The sequence below is a fragment of the Ambystoma mexicanum genome, chromosome 14 (assembly GCF_040938575.1).
Source record: "Ambystoma mexicanum isolate Mex_15411 chromosome 14, UKY_AmexF1_1, whole genome shotgun sequence".
NCBI classification, from domain to species: domain Eukaryota; kingdom Metazoa; phylum Chordata; class Amphibia; order Caudata; family Ambystomatidae; genus Ambystoma; species Ambystoma mexicanum.
The window spans coordinates 268283082-268306610 of NC_090940.1; the positions used below are offsets into that span (position 1 = coordinate 268283082).

Consider the following 23529-nt stretch of genomic DNA (forward strand, 5'->3'; position numbering starts at 1 on the left):
TGCTTGATTCCCTCTCACTAGTACGCCATTTTCTATTTGTGTATGTAGGCTGCATAGACCTTACAATATATTTCTACAGTAGGGGACAGCCAGGCAAAGTGTCTTATGGAAGTCCAAGCAATTGTTACATCAATTCAAGAGCGCGCTCAGACTTAAGCTCATGTGGGTTGCAACAAAGAAGTAGTGGGGTGAATTTACCTTTTTTTCCACCTGCAAGGCACAGAAAGTGAAATATTTCTTGTGTAATATAAATCACATGGCTGCAAATGGAGAAGAAAAGACATGATCAGAAACACGGCAGACCAACAGAGCGTGGCACAGGAGTCCATGGTGAGCTGAAGAGCATGCACACGCCATCAGCCTTACTAGAATCAGAAAGCAGTGGACACCGTGCCAGGAGGGATGCCTAGGAGGGAACCCGCTGAGCCGGTAAAATAGCTCAGCGGGTTGAGCGCTCACTGCTGCGATCTGGACGTGATCTGCAGGTTGCAGGTTCGAATCCCGGCAAGGCCAATTCAGCCTTTCATCCTTCCAAGGTTGATAAATGAGTACCAATTTCAGTTGGGTGTATTGTATGTAAATATGTGCTCTGTAAAGCGCTTTGGATTAAGGCGCTATATAAATAACACATCATTACTAGAGATCCAGTAGTACTGATGTGAGATAACCAGGAAACACACAGCTGACAGATGAATGCTGGACACCGAAGCAAGAGCTGTCTCGAGGAGAGATAAACATTCCAAGCATGGGAAACGTTGGTAAAAAAGTGAATTCAAGCCATAAAGCTGATTGCTGAAAGTCAGACTCACAGTTGCTACACAAAATGAAAACATTTAGCTAGAGAGAAAGCACATATGAGAGGTACATCTGTAGAATGGAACCTGGAGACACAGTTCACAAATAAACTTCAGAAAATAAATAAATCAAGGCATTGATAAAATGGATGCCAAAGTCTATTGCACAAAGGATTTTGAAGTCAAAACTCTCAGAGCCACCTCAAGAAAGCACAATAAAAGACAACTGTAAAATAATGGAGCAGTTGCAAAGTTGCATTGGGAAATTGTATTCACAAAGAACAATTGCATGTTGGAAGAAAGAGTTCAACAGAATCCTACCAAAAATTCTGTTAATTTGGCAATATGCCCAGAGGCTGCGGGCCATTATTGCATAAGTAGCAAGGGCAATAACGAAGGCCCTGGAGGACTTACATATGGGGTAATTGTCCAGAGTCAAGTGGCATATTGCCATTAGTACCCCGGCCCATAAGACCATGGTACTAATGTTTTTTTTTCCCGGGTAAGAGACGCATGTGGTCCCTTCTCTCTTTCCATGGTAGACTGAAAGAAAAAAAAAAGAATAAAGAAGACGGCGCGAGAGACGTGCAGGGACGTGAAATTGAAAAAAAAAACCTGCGCTGGGTACTAATCTTAATCAAACTCTTAAAACCTGTTTTCTTGTCCTTATGCCTCATTATTTCACCACAGTAGAAAAATAGAAGCACTTAAATAGCAATGTCTGACTATTTGTCAAATGATTTCTTTTAATGTGTACTACTAGTAATAACATCATTGCAACACAATTTAGGGAAAGATGGCTCCGGTCAGGAGGATTTAACCCGCAGCTCCTGGGCTTGTTTGTTTCCCTGGTGAGTGGGTTAACCTCTTTTCCACCAATATTATGGCTATGCAGATTTGCACAGGTCAATTCCATGGGTCACTGTGTGAAAGGTGAGGGGGGAGAAACAGCCCCCTAACTGGTGCAATATCTCCCAATTCCACGCTGTCCACTTCCGCCAACACCTCCAAAAACCACCTTATTTTCTCTTTCCAGTGCACGAGCACAGGAAATTGAAAAGTGTTTTACAATGCCCTGCTTCTTCGTGGGGTTCTACCAGGCCTCCCAGGCATAACGTGTTCTAGGGCATTGTGGGGAGTGGTAGAATTTGGAATCGTTGGGTAAACTAACTTCCTCAAAGCCAAGAGTAAAACTGTCCCCTAGGTTTTTAATTCAACGTCTGCAGATCCTACAGAACTGGTTAGCAGTTTTGGGAGCTCCAAGAGTTTGATTAAGATTCGTGGCACCCTCAACCTCTACTCCAGAAGCTGCATTGGCTTCCTGTGAAAACACACATTAATTTCAAGATTCTGTGTATTACACATCATGCCATTCACCAATCTGGGGCGTATAATCTCCAATTTAAATTAACCCGTTATATCCCAAATGATGCCCCCCCCCGGATCTCTAATCATACTGAAAGTTCCAAGGATTCGCAAACAGTGTGCTGGAGATCGTTCTTGATAACCCTTTTTATGGAAATTTTCTCCCCTTCCAGCTTTGTGAAATCACTGACCATTTTTGTTTTCGCAAAGCTCTTAAGACCCACCTCTTTTACCTGCTTGTGGCCACATGCAAAAGTCTCTCTGCCTGCTTTTTAGCACCTAGATGCCCTGGAGCGGTAGTTGGCACTTTATAAATACAATTACAATACAATATGCCAACGGCACTGTACATTAAGTACGTCAGTGGGAAGAATGTTGCAGTACCCCTTTTCAAAGCCAACATTGCCTGGGGTGATTGTAGAGTATTGTGCTGCGCCTGATCTTCTTTATGTCATGCCATATTTACCTCTATCCTTTAAACCCTTAAGTGCCAAGGGCGAGGTATCTCATCCTTGGGATTACCACCCTGTTGCCAAGGACGGGTTAATGAAACAGAAAACGTTAGAAGGCATTGAATCGCGAAATACCAAAATCACCAAAAAAAGGCCTTGGCACTGGGGGGAAAACCCATACTGCTTCTTTCCTCTGGGACGCACTTCTATCCAATTTATAATGAAACAAAGACTTCCTCCACTTGTGTTGAGAACCAGGAAACCTCCGTTACAGGCAGCTCGATTTAAATACATCAGTGGATGAATTTAAAATGCACAAGCTCGCTGCCACATGAATGGAAATCAGGCCCCACACCCAGAGGGCATCTAACTCTGATCTTCAGTTCGCACTCAAAGATGCATTTCAGTGAAACAACATAAAATCATAAAATATAAAAATATGTAAAAATGTACATTTGGCACAGCCACCCATATAAACAGTAACATGTTAACCATAAATGACCACCTTAAATGGACTACACAAATCTTTCTGTAAAAAAAAAAAAAAAAAACGGTATGCTTGTCAATTATTAAATCAGACCATAACGTGACATCATTCATTCAAGCAAAACATGCTCTGGAACTGCCTCTAAAGAGCATTTCAAAATGGCGAAATTCCCCCAAAAGGCGAAATCCGAATCTGTTTGAAAACAGACCTCCTAATGCCTTGCCAACTGTTCTGATAATATTTAATCTAAGAATCGGTTGGAGGAATTTCTTTCGCATAGCGACATACCAAGGACAAAATTAGAAGATGTGAAAAAAATCCTAACAAATGGTTTCACACATTTTCTATTTCTGCATCTTTCCCTTCGAGGCAAGTCTATTTCCTAATCTCAGTTTTAAATCGAAATGCCTTGTGTAGTATCTTGTTTGCTATGATGTGTCTGTGGGAGTAGCTAGGTCCTGTGGAATGCTTGGTGCACTGTGGAGTGTTTGGGGCCTGGGCATTCCAAGGTTGACTGTTGGGGACTGGGAGCTGGGCTAGGGACCAGGATGGATGCATGTAGCCTTCTCTCTCATCTTCTAACTATATCTATGAAACTAAGGAGTTAAATAAAGCATCTTCCTTTTTGGTACATACCTGAGTCAGCCTGGTTCCTGCTCCCTTTCATCACTGGCTCAGGTACACCTTGCAGGAGGCAAGGTACCAAACCTTGCTTCACTATCCTCATCATTGATAAGTAGCATTCTTGGCCTAGTGATTTGGTTCTTTCCAGTTAGCTGCTCATCATGCCCTTGCATTGCGACCAGGAATAAGTGGTGCGAATAGTACCGCTCTTCATATGCTTTATTAATGTTGTGTGGGTTAAGTGAAACATTGAAGTCCCATGAATTGGCACAGCCTATATTTTCGGAGAACTTACAAACATACTTAAAAACAGGGCAACCCGCTTTAGCTGATTTGGGCCGATATGTCACTGCAGGCCTCCCTATGTGGCTCCATGCACTCCTTTGTCCACAGCTAATGCAAAACAAAATGGCCTTACCACTGCTCTAAAAATAATCCTGTGCATTCCTATGCATGCCGAGTTCCAAACACAATGGAAAGTTTGCCATACTCAACATTGGGTTCAGCATGTTTTTAAATAGCTTATTTTCACATACAAGTCTCGGCAGGATAGCTCAGCGGCAACGTCCTCACCTTGGAAACAAGAGGACACAGAGCAACACAGCTTCGATCCCCGGGTCCACGCTTAGAAACCTCTGGGTATTAAGCACGGTATAAATAACCTATCGTATCATATCTCTAGCAATTTCAAATTGGCACAGCCCCATATCATGGTGCCGTGCAACACAGCTGTTTGTGACTTAGCTCTATACGGTTCAACAGCCTGAACTATTGTTTTTCCTCAAAGTGCTGTCAACAATATTGCATAGCTCTGACATTGGCGTCAAGGGTCGCGTTGGGAGATTTGTTTCTGCCAAGTCCCTTTTGTACCTATGGAGACGGCTAGTTGGTCGTAATAGGCAGTTTTTCTCCAGGGCAAGATTTGTTAGATGTAAGTGTATGTTTTTGCTCTTCTTTTGTGTCCATATTAGGTACTATGTTTTGGCAATATTAATCTTCATTCCCATCTTATTTGAGTTTGTGTTAAGGCTTCTGCAGACTTTGCTTTTTAAATGTGCATCATCTGTGAGGAGTAACTCATCCACATCCTCATTGAATGATATGTCTGGCAACTTGTTAACATGTATACTAAACAATCATGGGGCCTGTTATGCACCCCTGCCTTACACCTCCTCTACGTCTAAAGCTGCAGGTGCATTCTTCTCCTTGATCATATCCAACCTGTGCATAGTTTCCATGACAGAGGTTGGAATTCGCTATAAAGAAAATGTCGAGACTCCTACTGAATGAGTTTCCCCCCATAATCTGTCCTGCTGGACCGGTCGAAATCATGAACATTAAATATTACAGTTACCGACATAGGGCAACACATTTTAACTGAAGGTGAAGACCTAACACTTAGTCTATGGTGTTAATCCCAGGTCTAAAACGTGCTCGGAACTTGGACAGGGATTTGGTGTCTTGGATCCATTGTTCTAAAAGATTATGAAAATGTTACCATAAGTCTTCGCGCTAACGTCCATCAAGTAGTAGGGTCTATAATTACAAGAATAATTTCTTTTTTTAAATTTCCAAATTATTTCGGCCTCCTTCCATGTTTGGGGCTATGTTCTTTACTTGTGATGCCATTAAAAAGTTTGTGTAAGAATAGTACCCATATGATTGGTTCACTCTGAAAAGGTTCTTTTGGGTGACTTGCTACCAAGGACAGGGGCCTTAGTCTTGTTCTGTGCCGACAGTGCCATTTCCACTTCACCAATCGAAATTTCTCTGGGGTGTATATTGTAGTTGAATTCATTTTGATTATTTTGGTTAGATTACAGTCCACTTCCATTTTTATTAACTATCATCTTTATTAGACAACTCAGCGAAATTGGATTCTGCCTTTTCCTTTGTGATATGTGCATCTATGAGCAGTGATCCTTTAACACATCTCTTCGCAACTATCATTCAACACGTTCTACTTACCTTAATTTTCCTTGAAATTTGTCCCATCTGCCAGCTATTTCTTTATTTGTCTTCCTGGCAATTAGTTGCTTATATGTATCTGTAAGTTCTCGGAATTGAGAAGGATGTCTTCTTGATTCTGACTTCATTGCTGAAATAAGTTGACATTTACATTGGACGGCTCATATGTCCAAGATTGCAGACCCTTTTGTGTTGTTACTGCATACTAGCTGACCAATTTACTGTGAATAGTGGGTGTAAAGACCTGGTTAATTCCAGGAGAGCATTGGAGGGCATGCAACTGTCACCTTCAAAGTATAGTTCCAAGATAGAGAGGATTGCGTTCTATATCACCAGTATTTTGCCTTTTGAGATGAGATTTGTCGACTTAACTCTTCTGTTCGATTTAGACAGCCTGCCCTGGGATATCACATTTCACAGAGTTAGTTAAATTTGCCAGCCTTGAGTGAGATTCTGAGCTTTAAGTTTCCTGACTGAGGTGTTGGCAGAATTGGAGTGCGGACTTGCTGCAACTGATCCTTTTTATAACATCCTGTTGGTTCAGGTAGGTAGAAACTCTGCACAAAACTCCGGCTAGGGGAGTATCCACTCGGGGAGGACCACTATAGGTGACTCTATAGAGGATCGACTCATGAGCTCAGTCCAAAAAGGCTTATTGGGGGTTATTTCCAGGACTTGTAAACTCAAACGGTCAGAATGGCAAAACAAATCTTTTTGTCCCAATGAAAAGTCCCTCTGGGTCTTGTCTGGGTCTTGCCCAGGCAACACTCGCGGCCATTGGTGCCTCCATGAAGACTGCACTACAGGTGAATCAGTGAACCCTCCCAATCGCAGGGCCATTTACCTATCACTGACCTACCAGGTTTGCCTTGCTTCCTTGTCAATACTATGCTTGCTAGTGCCTGGAAACCTATCAATGACAGGCTTCTGTCCCTAGAACTACCATAAAACCATCCTCTGTGATGCTCTGCCACATGTTTATTCATATTCCTCCTTTTCCCATAGAGTGCATAGACTTATGTTGAATTTCCCCTTTCCAACTATTTCCCTATGGCTTCACATTACACCAGGACCCCCCTTTACAGCACCTTCCTTCTCTCCACAAAAATGTCTGTAAACATTCCCTGCTCTTCAACGCCACCTACTGCTCTTTTTTTAGTTCTTTCAACTTCTCCCGCTTCTCATTTCCTTTTGTAATTTGTTTTTTTTTCCAACCTTACCTGCCTCACCAGCAACTTCACCCCTAGAACCTCTCCTGCATCTTCAACTCCTCCTGCATGTTCACCTTCTCCAACCACTGCTGCTTCCCCACCTCCTCCTCCTGTACTGTTACCTCCTTTAACATCTTCTGCTTCAATAACTCCATGTGCATCTCCTCCAGCCCCTCCAGGTTCTCCACCTCTCCATCCTGCTGCTCTGAACACTCCACTACTCTGCTACTCCAAGCTCCTATCCTGCAATTCTTGTTGCTACCTCTTTTATTCTTCCTTATCCGCAACCCCTTTTCTGGGTCTTCCTCAACACATTCTATGCGTTGGAGAATTGTTTCACTTCAGGGATGGGTTAGGCCATACATTTATTTTGGATTCAGGAGTCTTCTGTTTCTCTTCCAGGTATAACCATGAAGCATGGACCAAGGCTTCAAAATGTTTGTCTGCCTCCTTTGTTGGAAGTCCTTGCACTTACATGATCAAATGCACACACAGAGTTCTGTGAGTGGACCCAGAGGGTCCTTCCCTTCACTACATACACCTGTTGTTTTGTACTCGAGGCGGTAAGCATGTTTCTGGGACCCTTGAATGCTACATTTCACAAGTTTGCAATAATAACTAATATCTCTGTTCTGTACTTAAATGGCCTGCAGATCCTAAGGTACCATTTCTTACACAATCTCTTAATGTACCAATACTGTCCATGTGAGGAACACCTGCCAGAGAGCGTCCAGATTGTGCTTTATACCAGGGGATCCTCCCCATAAAACCCCCAGTCCCAAAATTGCATAACTGGTCATGGGGAGAAGAACATTGAATAGCTGAAAGCACAATCTCAGAACTAGGGAACTGCCATATTCCCAAGGTCATTATAGTTTCCTACACCCTGTGAGAAACCTGACGGCGTCTCCCTAGCTAGTCCCAGGGGATCGGTCATCCCGGTGGCCAGGACACAGCCATCACTATTGGATACAGTTCGTGTGGGTGGACCACTGAGGGAGGATCACCTGGATAGGGGGGTCCTCGGGAAGTGAGAGTGGGACACTGACGGGTGACAGCCAGTATCTCCCTTCCTTTTGCCCACCCTCTCATTTAAGACATTCAAAAACACTGCCTCCCCTTTTCCGACACGAACACTTTCACGCAACACGAAAGATGATGGACTCAGACCAGAGCCGTTTACTTGACATGTCCCAATACAAGGGTCAGGAGAAGTCAGGCAATGTATCAGAATCACACACACCTGACAGCCCATTCCTTTCCCCACAGGGATGAAAGGTGGAGCAAGAGAGCACAGGACGAGCACGGCAGACAGCACAACGAGACAGCTAAAGAGGCACAGCAGTTAAAGAGAAGGAGAAAGGCAGTGGGAAGAGAGAGGGTGGCAAGGAGAGAACAGACCTTGCCCTTTTCGTCCCAGGCCTGTTGAACCATCGTGGACAAGGACATATTTATTTATTTATTCACATTTGTTTAGCGCACAGGCGGCCCAAAGGGCATCGTGGCGCTTGTTACGGATATGAAAATGATACACATGCAGCTGTGAAAAATAGCACACAATTCTTGCAGCAGATGTAAATGCTACACTGGGCAAGCCTATGCCAATAAGCAGGAATGAGGGAGATTTCTGCCACTGTGGTACCGTCCTTGACTCCGAAAGATGGAAAGTCAAGCGGTTCATCACAGCCGTGAGTCGAGGGGACAACCGATAAGAGCCGGGCTTTGGTGAATGAAAGGTGCAAATTGAACTTAGTTCAAAGAGCTGTAACAGTGTAAAAAGGGGAGACCAGCTGCAAAGGGAACCAGCACCACATGGGTGCTAACTTGAGAGACTCTGGCCGATCCCTGTCTGAGCGAAACTACAGCTACCAGAGGGCCATAGAAAGGCCGCCAAGATAGGTCAAAGTGGTCATCGAGGAGGTCAAGCAAAATCCCTGTACATTCGAAAGTCTTTGATCTACAAACTGTTGAAATGCAAGGGAAGTGAATCCCACAAGCATTTAACTGTATTAAAAAGCTTTGTTAAAAATAAAGAGGGGTCAGCGCTCAGAAGAGGGGAACTCGGGGATGAGCTACTATCACCCTAATCGAGAGCCAGAATGAACCTAAACGAGGGATGCCACTAAAGAGGGAAGTCCCAGGAAACAGTGTGTTGACAAGAGTGAACTCGGTAGAGGATTGTCCATGTTGAACTGTTAGGAAAAGGACATAACGTTTTGCGGAAAGCAGAAGAGACATAGCGAACCCTGAGAAGGGAGGCTGAAAGAATCAAGAGGGGTCAGCGCCCTGAAGAGTCCCTAAGTAAAAAGAAGAATACAAACTTTGTTGTTAAAGTAACTTTTGTTTGTTTAGTTATATTGAACATGTCAGGCCCTCGAAAGTAGGAGACTTTCAAAGGAAACAAGACTTGGCCATCAACGGTCCTGAGAGCTGCCATTGGAACTGTCGTCTCGGGCTGGAGAAGCCTGAGACTGTACTGTGCTCCAAGATCCCACTTTACCCAGTGCTCAAAACGTGGAGAAGGGAGACCCTGGCTACCGCATCCGGACATATTATTTGAGAACACTTCTTTCTGTCACACACACTTTTCGGTATTAGTTGTAAGGTTTGGCAATAGGTTTCTTAATATAGACCTTTTTATTTGACTCATCGCCACTAGGACTGCCTTAATTTTCTTTTGATGGTCGACGCTTGCTCCCATCTTAGATTTAGGTTTTGATTAGGCGTTTTTCCACCCTGCATTCGTTGTTCAATAAACACCCTTGAACTGTGATCACTTGTGTCTGTCTTACTTGTTGCCACCATGAGTTCCTTACAACCCCCAGAGAGCTGATAAAGAGGATACATATATTAGCCTGTTTTCTCAGCATAGAACTGAGGAAAACACCCTGTTAGATGGTGAGTCTCCAATAGGGAGATCAAAGTCTATAGTGTGACAGTCCCCACAAGTCCATGTTCACTAAGACAGTGTTCAGTTATGGCATAATGTCTCATTAGCTTGCAATGTTAGGAATTTAAGAAATCTATGTAGCACCAATATTCCTACAGTTGACAGACCAGACTATCTTTACCCCCATAGAAGCCTCTATATTTCAGGCTCAGCAGTTTGCTGATCAAAAATGTTCTTATCCAGGATCTCCTTTATAGTTGTCTGGTCTGTACGCATTATGATGTGAAACTAGATCGTACCCAATGAGCGTTAGGAAGAGGTGGATTAAACCTTCAGTGTGTACTCTTCAGTGATAGGGGTTGTAATTGCTCCCCCTTACAGAAATATGGCTTTGGTCTCTGAAATAGGATATTTCATTGGTTAATCTTTCATAATGCGCCTAATAACGGAGACTGGTCTCGAAGCATGGTTCTGGGATTCAAACCTTTGCTCCAAGACAAACGCATTGCCCCTTAGCTATCTTCCTGTGAGGAAATCAACTGTGGGGGTCTGTACTGGGGCCTATTGTGGCTGGAGTCAGAACACATGGGCTAATAAGCCCTGGAGATGCAGTGTGTTGGGACCCCGGATCGAGTTGGACCCCAAATTCCCATGCTACCTTGCGGGAGTACGTGTGTGGTGCATGTGCAGATGATAGCCCTTGATAAACTCCTCCCCGGTCGGTGCCGTTTGCTGGAGATTTTGGCAGAATGCAGCCACAGGACGGGGGAGTCTGGAGCAGCGACTGGTGGCAGTGAGGGGCGGGGTTCAGGAGGTGTAGTGGCAGCAACGGGCAGAGCAGGACTCTGGAGCTGTGTCCCTGTCCGCTCAGCTGCCTGCTTCACTCGTCAGCATGCTGAGGTAACAAGCTGCTTACAGGCTTTTGGGCATTCAACGCTGGCGATTGCTTCACCTGGGGATGCTACATTTTATTAAAGTATTCAACAGAAAGAAAAGAAAACACTTTGACACTGTCAAATTTTGCGTGACAACACAGGCTGGCAGAGGTATCTCATCCCCTGACCGGGTGGGAGCGGCTTGACTGAGGCAGAACTAAAAGAGGTCTTCCTATGGGGCCTCCCGTTCCTAGTCCTGAGTAGCCCAGACCCTCAGTTCCTTCAGTCCAAATCTCGTTAAAGCCAGCGCGTTATTGGGGGTCTTCTTGTGAGCCATGGGTATCTTTTAGCATAATCCACGAATGGCGCCCATGTGTTCAAAATATTATTCAGGTTGCCTGTCCGAATGGCCGTTACTTTTTCAGCTACTACCACTTCCCAGCATTTTGACCACCATAAGGGAATAGAGGGGCCATCCACGTTTTTCCACAGCCTAGCCAAGGCGATTTTCGCAGCTAATAAGAGATGTGTGCAAAGCTGTGATACTTGCCCCGATAACGGGAAATGCCCTCCCACTGTATCCCCCCGGAGCACTATTCCGAGGTCCCACGGGATAGCCAAACCATCGATTGCCTTTATGTAGTCTATCACCTCCTTCGTTTTGAAGAGCAATGTGCTTGTTATGTTTACATGTGCTTAGTGTATTGTGGCTTTTGCTTAGAGTACAGGAGGGTGGGGGTTAAACTCTAATCAAGAAGGGTGTGCTATGGAGTAGGGTGGGTCCTTGATCAAGGAAGGGCATGATGTGTGTGCTACTGCCTGATTCCTAGGGTGCGACACTTCCTGGCCAGATATTTGATGAGAAAAGAAACTCGGAATAAAAACACTGGCACTCACAGTCTTTTTGTGTTGTGATTGGTGTTAATTTATATAATTAAAGGTTCATTATATAAGGATGAAAATGTATACACAATGTATTTTCAAATGGCTTTCATACTGTAATAAACACCCGGGGCAGGTAGTGGGGCACTGGAAATACACCAAGAAAGGTAAACCAAGTGAAACCGTGTTGGGTTTTTTGTGAAAATTCATAAGCAATTCCGATGGCCAAGTGCCGGGCTCTAGTCCTGATCCTGTCACAAATGTAGTGCAATAACAGGAAAGTTAAAGGGGTACACATTGTGACGCTATATACTTAAGGCACCATCCATCTTCTATCAAAATACCTAAGCAACCTGATATAGGTTTGCGCTCAACAAATACAAATAAAATACCCTCAAACTTAAACAATATTGTAATCCCTTTTACAAACAAACATGCATTCATCATGCTCCGTGGACCATTTAAAAAGCATTATATTTGAGCTACAAAGTGCATGTGGAGTGTTAGTCCTGAATGAACACATGGGCAGGGTTGCCACCTGACTCCATGTCAGGAGGGACATCCTTCTCCACTCCTGGACAATGCTTTTACTTTAGTTGTATTCCAATCCATTTTATTCAACTTAAGTGATGCAACACTACAACTCCCAGAATACAACTGATGGAGAACTCAAAGCCCAGGCCTGGAACACAGTGGTCTCCCTGATATGGAGTCGGATGGCATCCAGCAGGTGGTACACAGCACACTTCCCTTCATTGGTCCAGTCTGGCTCTGGGCACCTCTCCATTTGTGCATCTTCTCGAACTAGAGCACCAGCCCACACTGCTTTCATGTCCTCCAGGGCTATACCTCTATTGGTGATATTGACATGTCCTGCTGTTGCTTTGCACCATCCTTTGCTGCAGGTCATGAAATGCCATGGAATGGAAGCACACACTGGCCTGGCAGCAGAGGAGCATGGGCAGAATACCCTGGCTGCACGTTCACCATTCCACACAGGGCCAGACAATGCAGTCATTTGGTAAGGACGCAAGCTCTGTGGCGTCCTGGTGTATTGTATATGCTAGATAGCACAGCACCGCCTCAACAATACATCAGGCAGGTGAGTAGAGCTGTGCCTGTGTTGCTCCTGCATCCACCCCAACTCCTAGAATGCTTCTTCCTCGCCATGCAATGACGCTATGATCTCAGATTGGGCTCATGACTTGTGGTTTGCCTTTCCTGCTGTTGCTTTGGAATGTCATGAGTGCCTGGATGCTGAATGCTGAGAGAATGTTATATCGGCTGTGTGTTCTGAGACTGGGAGTTCCAGAGAGCCCGACAGAGAGAGGCTGCCGATGGATGTCTCCCACGTGTCTTACCTGTATGTGTCCTACTTGTGTCCTCCTGTGCCTGTAGCTGAATCTTAACTTGTAAAGAAGACTTCTGCCTGTAACCTAAATACAACCTGATTCTAGTGTCATCTGTGACTAAGACTTCGTTACAATAGTTGGCTATTCCACAACAGACAGTAACTCCAATGAGTGCTGAGAGTTTACAAAGCAGCACTGCTCTGTGTGGCAAGCGTTGTGTTACCCTGAGTGGTTAAAGAAAAGGCAGGCTTTGTGCTAGTGTTATGAAGTATATTTCCCGACGGCCATCCTTGTATCCCCAGCTCAGGCCTCAACTGACACTCACAGAACATTCACTCTGAGACCCACTCAACATTCTCCTGAGCTGCAGCATTCATACATCAGCATTCTACAAGCATGCACTCCTGGCCAGTGACATAACATGACAAGACTACATCACAACAGCTGGTCGTCCATTTCACTCCCAACTCTCCATGCAGAAGACGCCACTCGCCCATGATTGCAAGACGTGTGGATTCCCTGATTTACCTTTAGCGCCTGTGTAATATTTGCCATGAAATGACTGAGATGGCTGCTATTTGCACAATTTGTCTGCGTTAGCTGCATACGGCGCGAGCATCCAGACTGAACATGTTTCAATCATATGCAAATGGCAATTGAGGGAGTGCAGCGTGGCCGAAGAGAGATGCGCTGCACTGCACACAGGAATGTATTTCCCCTGCTGCCAATGAATACCCGTGTGATCTCGCTTTTGAAATTGACATTAAATTGGCACGCCCACTGCTCAAATCACAACCTTAAAACATGTTGTCTTAGAAAATAGGACCAGTGATTGCAAAGAATGTGAAATAAAAACGAACCATTCCTGGAATCGAAAACGCATTCAGAAAAATACAATTGTTCAGCATTTTTTGGATGCAAATCATGGCCTAAAAACGTGCCATTTAATGCTATCTTTAAACGAATGGAGAGACATTTGCAGGCAAAGATAACAACATCAGTTAACTTGGATTGGCATTTTATGCTGTGCCCAGATGTGCAAAGCACATTGTTGCCACTTGCTCTAGCTTGTGAATGTGCCCTTCGATTGGGCACCTTTGAATACACAAGGGTGGCCTTGTGCATGATGGGATCAAACGTGGATCTGCTACGACTGCCCTGTGTGGTTATAAAAGTGAATTTTCTCAAGAATTAAGTCTGGCTCAAACCAAAGAGGAGAGGACTACAGAGGTGACGAGTCTATGAGTAGCACAAAGCGATTCAAGAATTCATTGCGTTCTTTGTGACAGCATATTTGTTTGCAAATGAATTCGTTTTCTTATGTATGTTTAATGTTTATTCTGAGACAAAAGCTTTTCTTTTTTGTTGAACCAAATACAGCCTTTATTACATTTTAAAAAAGTGGATATCTGATTTGCCATGAAAACTATAGATTATCCAATCAACCCAAGTACACTATTTTCCACCGAAATTGACAGTGTTTCATTTTCCCTAGTCACTGAAAATGATCATAACTGTACCCCGCCTACTCCTGAAATAAAATATTGAGCAATGGGGCTGGGAAAGCAAGCAAACGACAGGCGCAGGCTCTTTACTTACAGTACACGTCCACTCTGATGGACTTGATGGCTGGAGATCCCAGCCCATTCTCCGCCTTGCAGTAGTAGCGCCCCCCTTGATGCCGCTGAATATTCACAATCCTCAACGTCTCGTTGAAGACACTGGAGTCCTGGAATCGGTCCGAGGCACTTCCTGCGGTTTTGGTCCACCTGATCTGAGCAAGCGTCAAGAAGGAATGTTACGTTAGGCTTGTGTTAAATGTCACAAAACATACTATCCACACGTGTTTCTATGGGAACAATAGTAATAACATGAATAGAGCACTTTCACAAAAACAGTTGCAAATCACATGTTTGCACGTAGATGTGTGCCCAAATGAAATTGGTACTCATGTTATTGACATCAGAAGGTCGAATGGCTGAAATTCAAATATGTAAATGAACATATCAACATAGGTAGAGAATGAAAAGCAGATTCCTGTGTTAGACCTCAAACCTGCCATTCCATTGCTGCTGATCGCTGGGGAGATTCAACCAATTACCCTCACGTGCATGATAAGGCACCAGCAATTGTAGGGGACAGCACAACAGTTATGTTGGAAGATGTTTACACACTAAGTGCTTCATTTTCTTGACAAAAGTCTCTTTACTAATATGGAACACTGTTTTAAAATAGATATCAATTTAACACATCTGTACAGTCTCACTTTTATATTTGTGCTTTATAAGGCAATCTGTTATCCTTTGAAAATAAAATCACTTTTGCCTAAGTTTTACAAGATAAGCCATTCCAAAAAATAAAGGCACTGTTTTAGCAGCATATGGAAGCCTATAAAACAGTTCAGTGACTTAAGTGACTGACTTTGACATATGTGTGCAACCACAGGTTCCAATCCTGGAGCACCTCCATATTTCTCGGTTAGATGCTGTGAACGCCGTTCAACTGGGCAATACCAACAACTATTACTTCTATCGATGGGGTGACGGAGACCAATAACCAGGCCAAGATGGAACCCCAGTTGAATTATTTTAATTTGAATGAAATACAACACATAATGGGCCAAATTACTGAACAAGTTCTTACAAACCATACAAATCAGACTCGAAAGGAGCAAAAAGCTGGGTCACGCTGCCTACATTGTACTTGCTAGGGTGATTCCTAAATAATTATTAAACAATCATGCTAAGCTTTTTTGGTCTATATCTGAGGTGTCCTTGTCCGTGGATGTATACAAAAGACTAAGTGCCTACAAAAGACTAAGTGCCATGGTTACTTTCCTTTCAACAAGTGAAAGAAACAGACTTGTAACCCTGAGAGTGCTTTGTAACCTTTCACACAGATCTCCAATCCCACCCAAGGAGTTTGTCCACAGCAGAACTAGAATCTTTGGAAGGTAAAAGTATCCTCTACCATTCGTACAGCATTTGACAATATTCATGAACTTAAATTATTGGTTTCGCGACCTAAAAGGTATTACCCAGTCAGCCTTGAGTAAGTGGCTTATGGTGAGAATCCTGTGTTGGCTGGTTTCAGTATGTAACAGCAATGCAAACATGGTGTACTAGATGAAGGTCTACATCATGATTATGTAAATGAAGCACTAAGGATATTGATATTTTATTGACTGAACCAAATGCAGCAATGGAGCCACTAATGATGTCGAACTATACCCCTTTCAACAGTACTGTAAAAAATATGCTTAGTTCAATGGTCGAGATGCTGCTACCCGATTGTCAAACATCGCACAATTGACAAAAAAGGTGGAGGATCTTCCCCAGTACCAATTTCTTTTAAGATGGTCCGAGGAAGAGCCTGCTTGTCTCTTCTCTCTGTAATCAACATATGCAATGCTGCCAGTAACTCTTGATGCTAATGATCGATGGCAAGTTGAACATTGCCTAGGGCTCTTAGCAGGTTTTCCATGGATATGGCAGAAGCCCCGGTATCACAAAGAATGGGGGATATGAAAGCCACTGTTGTTGCTACAGTTTCTTCGTCTTTGTGTGAGGAACAGGGTTTTCTCCACTAGTGGAATGCTAGACTGCCCTCAGGACCTCTCAATCCACTGCCACTGGCATGTGCCTGCCTCAGCTGACAAGTCTTTTCCCAGGCTTGCAGATTTTGTCCAATAGGCTCTTTGTGGGCTCTTAGTCCAGTGATGTGCCTTCTCCAGGCAATTCAATTGTTATGGTATATGGGTCTATGTCTGGTGGCTTAGGAGAGTTATCTGGCTATTTGGGAATTTGTTTCAAGACTAATAAATGTCAACTTCACCCCTATATCCAAGACCTCTGTCTCAGAGCTGGGTACCGACAGTTACCCAGGAATCCCCGGTTTTTAAATCTCATCCATATTCCCTTGGCATAGGTGGACTTCCCGATCGGGATCTAGAGGATCTCACTTCTGACCGTGCAAGTCACAGATGGCTCAAGGAATGCACCAAGTCGCAGAGAAAGTTTAATGTTGTTTATTGAACATTCAATAGACCCTAGATACTTCCCTCTATCTCTATCATCTTTTTATGACCCTAATCCCTAAGGCAGGTTAGTGCTACCGTATATTGACCATGACGGTCTAAAAACTGAATTGTACTATGATAGATTCCTGACTGTTGCCTGTCTAGAATCCCCCCGGGAAATCCCTAACTGTCCATACTCTAACCATTTGTTTGTGTTCTGTAGGGATAGGGCGTGTGCCTGGCCGGTATCCGGCTGTAGGCATTCATGCTAAATCTATCCTTTTATCTTGTCGGTCTTCCTGCTACTCTCACCTCCAACCTCCACCCACTTTGATTCTCTACCTTCTTCTCCTGTATCCCTCTGATGGCAATCAAACCTTTAAGTCTTATCTTACATCTACCCTTAGATGCCAATACATACTCTTGCCTCCCCACTACTACTCCCTCCTGCACACTACTAATCCCTCCTCCCTCTACTAGTCCCTCCTCCCCTCTAATACAACATAATCCACTCTAATACCCCCTCCTCCACTCAAGCATCCTCCCTACAATCAGTATCATCCACTACACAATCGCTACTTACACTAATCTTCCTAATCCCACTTGACACCCAACCACGTGCATGAGCGTGCGCGCACACGCACACACACACATACACGTACCCTTGCACTCACTAAATCACTACACTCCAACAATAGATTCCACACACACAGCACCTTTCCACCTGTAGGTGGATTGGTCTGTCTCGTTCTACAAAGTTTATAATTAATGGGCTAAGCTCTGCCACATGCTCTGTGCGGGCTTACTGCATAATAGGGATGGTGACCCAGGAGGCTGAATGTACAAGATTGGGCTAGGAAGTCTGGGCCTGAACCCCTCTAATGTAAGTATAGTCCATAAGTGGTTTTCTGCCTCTTGTTTTAGTCCCTGGTGTTTTATAGAGTGAAGTGCTGGCTGTGGACGGTTGCCACCAGCGATGGAGTATGTACATTTCCTCCCCATCAGGCACTGGCTTCATGCTGGGACTCTCTCTGGTGATACAAGTTCAGTAATGCAGGCTGCAGCAGGGTTTCTACTTGTTCATCCAATCTCATGATATGATTAGTGGGTACAAGATAGAAGGAGCAATCCCCTCTGGTAATTGTTTTCCTTCTGATTTGCTCATTCAAAATATGTGTCTAGTGGCTGTTTTTCTCTTTTCATCCCACCTAGTTCCAGTAACTGAAAAGCTCTGGACTGCTAAAGGATCTGAGACTATAATCTTGGAAAAAAATATAGAAATTGAAGATAGCACACACCAGGACTTTCAAGTGTGTAGTAAGAGGCGAGTAGTCCTCTAAAAAGCTAACTATTCATGAAACTCTTTTGCCTTAAATAGCCAAAAAGCAAACTAAATTTTTAAATATTGGAAACAAAGTTTACTAAAAAGATCAGAAATCAGTAATAAGGATGTCAAAATGGGCTGTTTTGTTTAGAATATATAAGCAAGATTTTCTTTTGTTCAACATTTCTTTTTTTGCATTGTTCTTTCTTGCTTTTACTTTGTATAATTTTAGTGTACACTCAAGTTCACCAAGGTTTAAGAATTTTGAATGTTTCATTTACCAGATACTCTCCCGAGTAGCCCTTGGATTCTAAAGGGGTGAAACACGTGTAGAGAGTTTTGAAAATGAGAAGTAATAAAGGATGTGTATAGGGAAACTAAAGGAGTGCAATTGAGATTATTTGGCTCTCACCGCAAAAGTGTTTACTAGACTAATGGTTTGGCGCAACTGGGATTATACTTCCATATGGAATCTGATTATTGGGTACAGGCTGTCTCTTGTAAAAGAGGGCTATTTGTTTCAGGTGCTGTTTGTATTGGACTGACTCTGGATTGATGTGTGGCAGATCACCCCCTGCTGACAAGTCCAGGGTACTGACCTTGTCACAAAGATGTGGGTGCTTTTAACATGGAATATTGTATCTCTTGTTGCAAAGAGGTAAACTCGCTGAATAAGGAAATAAGGTGTCTGCTTTGCTACTGAAACTTCATAACTGAATTAGCGTTTTGGGAGGCTAAGTGACAGGATAATGAATCGTGGACCTTTGCTGTGCCTTTAGAGTAAATGACCACAGCTTTGTCTCTTACAGCAAGTTCATTAAATGTCATGTTTGTGTAAATCTGCGTTTAAGGATATATTTTCAATGAGAGTCCTATTAAGATGATAACACATCTGTACAAATCACAGAAATTAGCAACTATGGGATACAAGGTGTATTTTTTTAATCAGTGTATTTTGGGGGTCATCATGTTAGGTTATCAATAAGACAAACACAATGGTATTACACTGCTGGTAACATTCCCTCGATAGAATATTTTTCAATATACGTTGCCACCGAAAAGTGAAAATTCGGTCAGAGGTCAACTGGCTCCAGTTAAAAAGGAGGCCCCAAACGTAAGCTGGGGAAGTGTAAAACATGTCTAGATATTACACATACAATTTGATTCAGCACCCTTGACATTCCATAGTCTATTCTGGTCATGGATTATACTCCCAAGGGAGGTATAATGACATATTCCTTTGCCCTGTTTAGCGATTTTAAAATATATTTTTTTAAAACTAGATGTTAAATCTCTCTCACTTAATATCAACCAGAAAACAATTTGTAAAAGATGTCTGTTCATCTTTCCAAATAGACTTTTTGCAATATATATCTATATTACTTTTAGGGTTTATAGCACAGATCTATCTTAATAGCAAGAGAGCGCTGTAATTAGAAGTAGGATTGGCACAGGTTGTGCTTCGAGTTACATAGGAGGGTGGTGGCCTATTTTTTATTAAGATAATGGTGGAAAAGTCTGCTTTCAGGGCTTTTTTCAGAACTGAAGGTTGAGGGCATTGGAAGCTTTCAAGGGGATTGGGTTCCAGAAGGCTCGGGCATGACAGGAGAATGATTGATTGTGCTTTTCTCTTTACAAACCCTTTTGACTCTAGCCGATCGATAGTTTTACTGCGGAAGGTGTGTCTGCCCCGCCTGAGGTGTTGATTTTGGGTGCAAGGTTGGCTGGAGTGCCATTCGGTACTGTTCTCAATGGGATACAAGCAGTTTTAATAGGAACCTAAGAGGCACATGAACCAGTATAGTTCATACAGAATGGGGTGATGTGGTCAAGTTTCCAGGTGCCCCTTATGGGGCAGTACTTTAAAGGGGGCAGGAATGAGACCGAGTCCTGTTAGAAGGGTGTTTCCTCCATCAGACACTTAGATACAACCCTCGTCAGTGTATTGGTAAATGGTTATGCTGGGGGTCATAGAGGAGAGTGCATAGTGGTTCCATCAAATATTGAAGAGGATCAGGGATTGAATGGAGTCTTAAGGGCAATCGAACAACTGGAAATTGTTTGGTCCTCAGTGAGCCCCTTCTGAATAACTTAATATATGCTGAATAAGTATCAGGGGAACCATTTTAGGACTGTGCCAGAGAAACCATTCTGTCGGTGAGGCAGGAGAGTAGAGTCAGGTGATCCATTGTGTTGAATGTCCATGAGAGGTCTAGGATGACTAGGAGGCATTTGCCACCCTTGTCGATGATTTGGCGGGTATTGTCAACCAACTAGATGGTGGTGGTCTCAGTGCTGCATTTGCAGCAGAACCCAGATTGGTATTCTTGGAGAAGTCAGAGTTTCTCAGTTTTAGAAATTAGTTGGTCCGCAACCACTTTTTCTGGGAATTTGATGATTATTGTGAAGGTTCTGATTGACCGATAATTGGTTTATTCCCCTGGGCCCAGGGCTAGAGTTTTCACAAGAGGCTATTTCAGACTGCTTTTCAGAGAGTCAAGGAACGAGCCCTCAGTGAGAGGCATATGGATCATGTTGAGCATTGAGCCTTTCAGTTTGTTGATGATGATAATGGTCAGGATGAGGTTGTTGGTGTAAATAGTATGTTTCAGTGTGGAGTTAGTTGCTATTATATCATTGAAGGAGATGTGGAAAATGTCAGTCCAAAGGAGAAATAGGCACTGGGTGATGGATAGTGGAGTGCCAGAACCTACAGAGGTTTCAATAATGCAGTGAATTGTGTCCATCTTATCAGTGAAGAAGCTGCTTGTACTGTTAATTTTCTTGTGACACTTGCACCTCCAGGTTGGGTGGGGCTTGGAGCTGTGCTTGGCTGTTCAAAGAGAGCTTTGCCTGAGCAGCCAAATGGTGATGATGTAGTAGGTGTTATTCACAATACGATCATGCTACAGCATTGGGCACATAAGGATTTGAGGTGGATACAAAGATTCCATCACAGGTTATTCCATTAAGGGAGAATTTGTCCAATTTTCTTTCACCACATTTTACTGCAAATGTATTTGGGGGCGGGCTAGCTTAATAATACAGGTAGGAGAGAGCTTTGGGGGTCTCCCCCTGCATATATGTGCAGCCAAATGTCATATAAAATTATATTCAATTAAATAAAATTGACCAAATCTCATAGAACCCTTTGAGGGTTGTGAGATCCTCTGGTTTGTGATTTTTTCACCACTGCTGTTTGAGAGATATGACTGAGAATTTGCTTGTAATAAGCTCAGTGGTGTACAATGGAGCAACAGGTAACACGTTTGTGTTGCTTGTTTTTAGGGTAGCTTAAATGTTGTCTAACTTCTTGGAAGTAAGGTTGAGTTTCTCTTGGTGAACTGAAGCAGATCCTGTGGTGGGGCAGGTGGAAAAGTCTGTCTGCAGTGTGTCGCGAGGGAAGGTTTTGAATGAATTTCACTCAATTGGGGGCGTTTAGTAAGCCCTTTGTGGGGTACGATAAAATGCAACATGAATAGAGGGATGGAGGCATGGTCGGACTAGTGTCAAAAAGTGTCTGTGCATGAGCTGAGCAGAGAAGGAGAGACCATGTCATGGGTGTTAGATTGGATGTTCATGGGGGAGAGGTCAATTTGTTTTAGGTCCATGGATTCAGCCGGTAAGAGTAGCGTATGTTCTGAAGTCCAGGTCCCACAAACGTTGAAGTCCCCAAGAAAGATGTTAATAGAGAATGCCACCATGGCTAAGGAAAATAGGGTTGATGTATTCTTCGAGGAAGGTGCCACTATGTTGGGGCAGCCTTTAGATGAGTTGGATGGTTAATGGGTCTTTGTGGGACTCAGGGAACTGGCATTGGAATCTCCCCATAGAGATGGGGTGAGTAGTGGGAGTAGCGCACATGGCCAGATGATGTTATGGATGACTGTTGTCCAGCTTCTTTCTTAGCTGACTGGTCAGTGTGTTGGATGCTGTAACTGGGAGGCAGGAGGACGACAGCGATATGAGTGGATGTTAGTGTGAGCCACGTGATGAATATTGCATCAAAATGATTGTCTGTGATGAGACGGTGATGTCCGCAGTGTGGGCGGAAATCATCTGGGTATTCATTAGCATTAACATTAATTAGTATAAGGATTTGGGTGTGTGTAACCAGAACGTGCTGGGGTGGTGTGAGAGGGATTGGGAGGGATTGTGATCAGGTTAGACAGACTTGTGGTCGGAATTGTTTTAGAGCACTTGGCCAGATGCCCTAAAACACAGACGCACACAGACGCGTGCACGCGCACACCCACACCCACTCGCACACAAAATTCAGAACTGCTTTTCACAAGAGTCATCACTTTTTTCACAGATAGAATTGAACACATTATAATTAGCCTGTATTATGTGCATTGTGAGAAAACTGAAGGTGTGTCACCCGCTAGTCCCCGGGGATTTGACATCCAGGTGGCCAGGACATAGCCATCGCTATTGGATCCAGTTCCTGGGGGTGGACCAGTATGGGAGGATAACCTGGATGGGGAGGGGGGGTCTTCGAGGAATGGAAGTTGGACAATGAAGGGTGAGACACGGTATCCCCTTCCTTATAACACATTTTCCCAATCCTACCATGTAGCATACTTAGATACTCAAACCCTCCCTTTTTCTGACATGAATACTTTCTCACAGACAGTTAATCGTGAGCGGCAACGGACTAACACGAGAGCCGTATAACTGACATGTCACAACACAAGTGTCAGGCAGAGTCAGGCAGTTACTGATAACCACAAACACCTCATTTCCATCACACTTCCCCACACGGATAAAAGGCGGAGCACGAAAGCACACTAGGAGCAAGGCCAAATGCACAAGGAAGCAGATATTCTGGGATGGCAGTTTAAACCGAGGAGAAAGGCAGCGAGACTAGAGAGGATGACAAGGAGGGACTTACCCTTATCATTTTTTAAGAAAGGATCGCAACTTTCAAGAAGCCTCAAGGAAAAGAAACATAAGACCAGGAATTACAGCTGATGAACGGTGTAGCATGTGTCAAAGGTACACAGAGCGCTCCCGCATTGATAGCAAAGGCAGGGAGAAGCATTAGCCACTGTCGCACTGTCCTTGATTCCGACAGCAAAGCAACGCCAACAAGTTCAGCACAGCCAGTGAGTCGGGAGAAACTGATAGCAGACCGGACTGTGTTATGCTCAAGGTTAAAAGCAGCAACATTGTACGAACAAAGAACCTGTGTGTGATTGAACTTTATGAAACCAAAATACGTACCAGATACAGAGTGGTCCGGCGCCATGTGGGTGCTCACTCGAAGGTCTCTCTTTGGTACCCC

General features: G+C 43.7%; 1 protein-coding gene across 6 annotated transcripts in view; it reads right to left on the bottom strand.

Moving 5' to 3' along the window:
- Positions 1 to 23529, bottom strand: part of MDGA2 (MAM domain containing glycosylphosphatidylinositol anchor 2) — a 2250375-nt gene that overhangs the window by 1332241 nt on the left and 894605 nt on the right. For all 6 annotated transcript variants that reach the window (XM_069637392.1, XM_069637389.1, XM_069637393.1 and 3 more), the window contains exon 3: positions 14500 to 14674. In XM_069637392.1, coding sequence (XP_069493493.1) covers positions 14500 to 14674 — 175 coding nt within the window. The remainder of the gene's footprint in view (positions 1 to 14499; positions 14675 to 23529) is intronic.